Here is a 6858-nt window from a genome sequence, read left to right on the forward strand (position 1 = left end):
GACATCCTGGAACTAAAGTTAGGGGCCAATACATGGGTGCTGGGGACCCAAGCTGGGTCCCCTACAAGAGCTGCAAAAGCTCATAAGCACCGAGTCATCCCTTTAGCCCTCAGCCTCTTTTTGCTACGTGTGCTTTATATTTACCATAGTGGATAGTTTTTGAAAGTTTCCTCTAACCTTAAAAATGAAAGCAGCACAGACAGGCAAATCTTTCTTGTTTGTTTTATTTTGTTTTGTTTGAGACAGGATGGCATCCTGTCTGCCCTGGAATTTGGGGTGGCCTCAAATTCAGAGACCTGCTTACCTCTGCCTCCTGAGTGGTAGGGTTAAAGGTGTATGCTACCACACCCAGCCTTTGATCTTAAAAACCGAAAAAAAAATACATTGTCTACAGTTTTTCTTTTTCATGATTAACTTTCATACAAAAACCATGCTAGAATCATAAATGTCATAATACTTGAACAATAGCAGTAACTTTGACTAGAAATACAGTATTCTCTCCATCATAGCACAAAGCAAGCTATAATGACATAAGTGTTAGGTTCCTAATACTCTGTCTTTGGCAAACTACAACAAAACCCCAACCTTGAAATTAGCATCAGATAATGTAACAGAAAGATCTGAAGTTCAATTATCTCTACATTGATGGCTCTTATTTGACATAAACCTAGAATAAAGGTATAAAACTTTTAATCTAGATTGCCACTTTGGGTAAATTATTTTCCCTCAGCTTTGTTTAACAATTAACACAAGAAAAAAATGGTCAAACATATGTTCCAGTTTCAGATCTAAAAGTCTCACAATTTGGAGAAGCAAGCAGCCATAAAACATACTGTTATATTTTTTATATGAAGCAACAATTCAAAATGATTTTTTTCCTGTTCATTGTAAGATCATACCCCATGAGTGGTGGCCATCCCTGAGGCATCTACAAAGCCAAGGACAGGGACCACTGCATCTCCTTCCACAGAGCGGAGGCTGCCACTCATGTCCTTTCTGTTAACGTACTTGTGCAACATGCTGTAGAAATGGTTCTTGGGATTGAACGTGTAAAGTGCAGAGATTTGCTGCCAGGCTTTACTGCTTGGGGTGCTGCAATCCTTCGGATTTGTGCAGTCAAAGAAACACCTAACATTCTCTTTTGCCAGCTGGGTCGCATGTTCCATAGCTTCTCCTTGAAGGATCTGCCTCTCCTTTTCCAAATATATTTCCCAGAATTTTAGCTGCAGATAACTAACCGGAGAGAGACATCGAGTGACAGACTTCACAACCAGAAGTAGAATGATGATAGCTGCTATCAGGATCCAGCCCAGCACCTACAGAAAACACAACAGGATGTCAACTTAGTGACCTTTGACATTAGAAAAAATTAGAATAAGGAGTGTTAATAACAATACCCCCACCCCCAGTACATCAACACAACTATTGTCTTGAAAAGTCAACCAGAGTCCAAGTCATGTCAAGCGCCCAAGAAGGAGCTCACACTCGTCACACCCCTAGAACTGAAAACTTGGGAGTTCGGTGGATCCAGAGAAAGGAGCGTCCGTTCTGAAGAGCCCCCAGGGCTTCCTAAGTTCGTAGATAGTGTGGGTGGTGGGTTTGGGCCTGGTAAAACGGGTTCTGTTGTAAAAATGCTTCTAGTTTCCCTCGGACGTGCAACTTCGTCTGGCCTGAGTATTTGCTGCATAGTGGAAGGGAACACTAAAGCATGAGGCAGAAGGTACCAGTCCAGGTGAGCTTATTCTGGCTCCTCCATCGCCAGCGATTGGACGAATGCCTCCCCTCTTTCTCTGCTATTTAAATATTGACTGTCGCTGGTCTAGAGAAAACCTACACACTTCTTCCCCGCCTCTCTGTGCGTCCCCATGGCGCCCAGAGTCTGACCTGAGACTGAGCCTTGAGCTGACTCAGGATGTCCTGCATCTCCGCCTCCTGCTTCTTGCAGGGAACCTGCGGTAGCTTGGCGGCGCAGCTAGGGTCGCGGCCCTTGCACAGGTGTCTGGCCATGGCCTCGCTCCCGCTGACAGCACACTGGTAGAAGGAGCCTCCGAGCAGCGCTACCGCCACCCAAGTGAGGGGCGGGAGCGCGGCGGCCGCGCTGATCTGTGCGCACACGAACACGCGCTGCAACCCCGAGCTGGATTGCGCGCTCGCACTCCAGGAACAGCAGCCTGTGAGCAGGCGCCAGGTGCGCGTTCTGAGAGCATAGCCCAGGAGGAAGAGTGCTAGCGCTGGCACCAGCAGGAACACCAGTCCATAGGGCAGGTTCCAGGTGGCGCTGCAGGGACACTGGAACACCACCTCGGAGAAGATCTTCTCCCCACCTGCAGTCAGCAGTGTCACCAAGCCGTAGCCCAGGGCGCTGCGGTGCTTGCTCTGCAGGTCCAGCACTGCCTTGAACTTCTCCATGGATTCCGCTCACCCTGGGCACCCCGCGGGTCCAGAAGCTTCAGCTATGCTCTATGTGTCGAGAGGGTTGAATGAGCCGGGTCTGGGACTTTGCACCCTGCTTTGAAGTAACTTTAGAAAAGGGAAGAGTGCTTCTCAGCCCTTTCCGGGTTTCACTTTTCTTTTTCAACCAAACCAGCTCTGGCAGAGGCCCACAAGTAGGCCCCTAGATCCTTGACCTCCCGGACCCACTCCACATCCAAGGGCTATAGGGAGCAAGAGAATACCTGAGTGAGAGGTGTGAGTGACTGTATTTTGACATGGGCAGGACTCCATGGTAAACTGGCAAAGCCATATGGGCCAAGAACAAGAGTATTGGCAAAGCTTTCCTTAGGAGTATTCATGCTTACAAACAGTAGATCAGTGCGCACAAAGACTAGCAACAGCAGCTTTCTCCTGAAGTTTACAGGCTGTGAATGCTGGCCTACAGAGGTGGCTTTCCAGTCTAACCCCTCCCCATGCTGTACCTAATATACAAGCTAGATTTTGGAGAGAACACCACCTGATCCCACCTTCATTGCCTATGTGTCTGTATGCCTGTTGCTTCTTCATTCCCTCTCAGCCTCTAGCCGGCCTTCTAGTGAAGGGACCAGCCCCCCATTTAGGCAGCCATGACAGTAACACGTGCTCACTATGACCTTGTCTTAGTCACTAGAGGTTAGGTTAGGTGCCTGCCTTGTGACAAGGAACCAATCAGAAGTTAGCTGGTAGCGCTATGGTTTACAACTCTGGGTGTGCTTTACAGACAAGCACACAGCAATAACAAGCAGAGCATAGCAACCACCCTGGGAGGGCCTATGGGCCATAACAACCAGTTGGCCAATCAACACAGGGCAAGCCTGGAGGCACACCAATCATGAGCCTCTGCGTACCCCTAGATACTCCCCTTATGCTGCCCTACAAGATCTCTCTCTGCAGCAGGTCCAAGCTGTCTTTTGCAAGCCATCCGCCATTGCGGGTGGGTGAAAGACCCGAGCTAACATGGGGTTAGCTTATTAAAAAAACAATAAAGCCTCATGCAGTTTGCATGAAATAACCTGGCACTCCTGTACATCATATAGAAGAACTCAATTTGACTTCATTCACAAACTTGATGCAGTTTGCATCAAGCTCTCGAGTCTGCCTGGTGATTGGGGTGACCGAGGTCGTGGCCTGGGACCCCAGATACCTGAGTTTTCCGGGGGTCTAACACCAGGATCCAAGCTGCAGAAGTCAGAGCAGAAGGTGGAGATCCTGATTACACTGATTGTTCAGTTTTGGACCGCTACCACAAGGAAACTCTTGTTCTGTTGTTTTGCTTTCCTCCAAGGCAACATGACCTCTTACAAGGTAGCCAGTTAATCAAAACAAGAAAGCTGCCGAATTTCCCTCTTTTGCATCAATCCTAATTCCTAAGCCAGCACCCAATTACAAAAAAGCACAGCAATTACAGGAAGCACAGACACACTTTCCCATTTTCCTTCATATGCTAAACCACAGAAAAACTGTGAATGAAGTCAAATTGAGTTCTTCTATATGATGTACAGGAGTGCCAGGTTATTTCATGCTAACTCCTCTCTCTCTCTCTCTCTCTCTCTCTCTCTCTCTCTCTCTCTCTCTCCCTCCCTCCCTCCCTCCCTCCCCCCTCTCTCTTTCTCACACACACACACACTTCCTGTCTCTGATATCCCCAAAGGCTGAATGTACTGTTAATTTATCTTAGTATAATGGATATTTTTTCACAGGTATACCACAACACTTTCTGTACTTCCAGGGATGTCAAATTATTACTTCATGACTACAGACCATCAGCACAGAGGGTGTGTATAGCTACTCAAGAGAGGCTGGGCTTGGTGGTGCTAACCTTTAATCGAAGCACTGAGGAGGCAGAGGCAGGTGGATCTCTGTGAGTTCAAAACCAGGCTGGTTTATATCCGGAGTTCTAGGGCAGCCAGGGCTTCTACGTGTGACTCTGTTTCAAAACAAAAGAAACAACAGCAACAACAAAATGTAGTGAACTTGTAACGGTAGCCACACCCCTTGGGCGTGGCCTCAGGCAGGCGGGCAGAGGGAAGTTTTGAGGCGTGGCTTTCCCGGCGCTTCCTTTCTGGTGAGTCATCCGACCTGATAGGAAGTGCAGAGAAATGCTCCCACGGTTCTTTGTATTTTTCTGTGTAATTGTTCCCCAATAAACACCCATTTATCATTTATCTTGGGTCGAGTGAAGTAATTACATCCTGGCCTTCAACAAAAACCAAAACAGAACTCTAGTTGAACCAAAGACTTTCAAGGTGAAACCACATCTAACATGTCCCCAGTCTTCACTCTTCACAAGACAGTTCTTCTGATACAAACTGCAATCAAGGCTGTGACACTGAACCCTATTATTTCGTGGCTCCCAAATGAAGTGAAGGCTACAAGAAAGAACACAGCTTTGCACCTGGGTCTTCTGTCTCTGTGTTACTACTCTCTAAAACTTAGCATCTTCATTTGTCAAAGAGGAGTAGTTGGCCGGGCGTTGGTGACGCACTCCTTTAATCCCAGCACTCAGGAGGCAGAGGCAGGCTGATCTCTGTGAGTTCGAGGCCAGCCTGGTCTCCAGAGCGAGTGCCAGGATAGGCTCCAAAGCTACACAAACTGTCTCGGGGGAAAAAAAAAAACAAACAAACAGAGGAGTAGTTATGATTATTGTGATGAGTTGAGCAACATATGAGAAAAAGTACATTTGGGGCATGCAGTTGAAAGAGCGATCAGTCTGACAAGTTATGTCTTACAATCCAAGAATATACAATTAACTTCCTTGTGTATTATATCAGGCTCAGTTTTAGACCAAAGGATGCATGCTGGTACTTGATGACCATTCACTACCCTAAATAATTCATGTGGCTTTTAGCTGACCACAAGGAGGGCATCCACATAGAGTCTTGGTGGATAGTCATAGTAATTGGCTGCTCTCAATGCCCACACTAGGCCAGCTTTGTTTTATTTGATAAATATTAATAGCTTGTACTGCAAAGCGAATTTTTGAAATGGGTCAAGAAACGTTGTTTTCTTAGTCCACTTGCCTTCTTAGTTACACATACCATGACCACCAGTGACTCTAATCTAGCACAAAAACTCAAGAGTGGTGTGACAAGGTGTCCTTCTTTCCATGTATGCTTAGAAGAAAGTCAGACCAGGATTATTTTTTTTAAATATTTTATTTATTTATCATGTATACAACATTCTGCTTCCATGTATATCTGCACACCAGAAGAGGGCACCAGATCTCATAATGGATGGCTGTGAGCCACCATGTGGTTACTGGGAATTGAACTCAGGACCTCTGGAAGAGCAGTCGGTGCTCTTAACCTCTGAGCCATCTCTCCAACCCCAGACCACGATTTTTACTGTCCTGCAGCCTCATTAGAGCTACCGAGACTCTGCATGTTTGAGGGTAATCTAGTCAGCTGTGACTCTCGTCTCGCTAGTCCTCATCTTCTAGAACATCTTCCTTCCCATGAGTCTTGGCTAATTTTCTTCTATTGCTTATGTTTTGTTCTTCATCCACCATTTCCATATTCCATCAAGAAAGAACCTGGCTGTATTCACAACCTTCATGCAGATGGCTTTATTCCAGTTTTCCTTAACTGAAACCTAACAAAAATGCCATTTTCCAGCCTGACTAATCCTTATTCTTATATTTCTGCCATCCAAGTACTAACCAAGGCAAACCCGAAATATCTTCTGTAATCAGACAAGATTCCCCCACCCAACCATATTTCTCATGTCAAGAAGGGCTAGCCTTTTCCTAGTTACTTTCCATAATGGCCAAACCTGAGATTTCTCACCTCTGTGTAATAGTTTATCCTCCACCAAAGCTCAAAGCCACTCAGAATATCTCCCTTCCTACCTCAACCATACCCTCTATCATCTGTTTTCACTCTTCTGTTTATTCAAATTGAATGAAGTTGGCAGGCAACTTTCTATTCTCTGGCTCTCGTCAATCAAAGATCTGACTTCAAATTTTTTTCCCACATAAACCATCTTCTTCCTTCTCTAAATTAATTTATTAGCCAGTTCATTAGTTTATCTCTTCAGTCAGTCATTCGTGAAAATGGTTAATAAGCACACAGGCTATGCTTGGCTCCTATAGGAAGTGGCTGATACTGTTAGATACAAGAAGATCAAGACAGAAAGATCTCATGCCATCCCTAATAGTAAAGCAGAAAGAACATAGAAAATGAGGTAGTTCTAAAGATTATACAGAGGGAGAAGATGGAATGACCAGGAGTGTCCTCCAAATCCTGGGAAGAAATGGCAATTAATATACAAGCAATGATCCTGGAAGCCTGGCTGTAAAGAAGACCAGGGCAATGGGTTATGAGAGGTGAGAACCAAGGTGGCACATTATAAGGACAGTTGCAGGTTTAGGGATTTATAGTCCAGAAC

At 45.7% G+C, this 6858-nt stretch overlaps 1 protein-coding gene across 3 annotated transcripts; it reads right to left on the reverse strand.

Moving 5' to 3' along the window:
- Positions 1-206: 206 nt before the first annotated feature.
- On the reverse strand, positions 207-4467 carry LOC100774768 (calcium homeostasis modulator protein 6-like). 3 transcript variants are annotated; one of them, XM_027402125.2, is made up of 3 exons: positions 4292-4467; positions 1885-2460; positions 207-1316 (listed from the first exon to the last, which is right to left on the reverse strand). In XM_027402125.2, the coding sequence occupies exons 2-3, from the start codon at positions 2407-2409 to the stop codon at positions 894-896; spliced, it is 948 nt and encodes a 315-aa protein (XP_027257926.1). In that variant the 5' UTR covers positions 2410-2460; positions 4292-4467; the 3' UTR covers positions 207-893. The 3 variants fall into 3 exon arrangements, with proteins under 3 accessions (XP_027257926.1, XP_027257925.1, XP_027257924.1); XM_027402124.2 differs by having other exon boundaries at positions 1885-2520; XM_027402123.2 differs by having other exon boundaries at positions 1885-2654.
- Between the last annotated feature and the right edge of the window lie 2391 nt (positions 4468-6858).

The sequence above is a fragment of the Cricetulus griseus genome, chromosome 2 (genome assembly GCF_003668045.3).
Source record: "Cricetulus griseus strain 17A/GY chromosome 2, alternate assembly CriGri-PICRH-1.0, whole genome shotgun sequence".
In the NCBI taxonomy this organism is placed as follows: domain Eukaryota; kingdom Metazoa; phylum Chordata; class Mammalia; order Rodentia; family Cricetidae; genus Cricetulus; species Cricetulus griseus.

What these genes read in the sequence shown, in the direction of transcription:
- LOC100774768 (XM_027402125.2), bottom strand. Translation starts at nt 2,409, where the DNA reads ATGGAGAAGTTCAAGGCAGTGCTGGACCTGCAGAGCAAGCACCGCAGC. An exon ending in AGCTCAAGGCTCAGTCTCAG is followed by an intron (nt 1,317 to 1,884) that starts GTCAGACTCTGG and finishes TGTTTTCTGTAG; the next exon opens with GTGCTGGGCTGGATCCTGAT.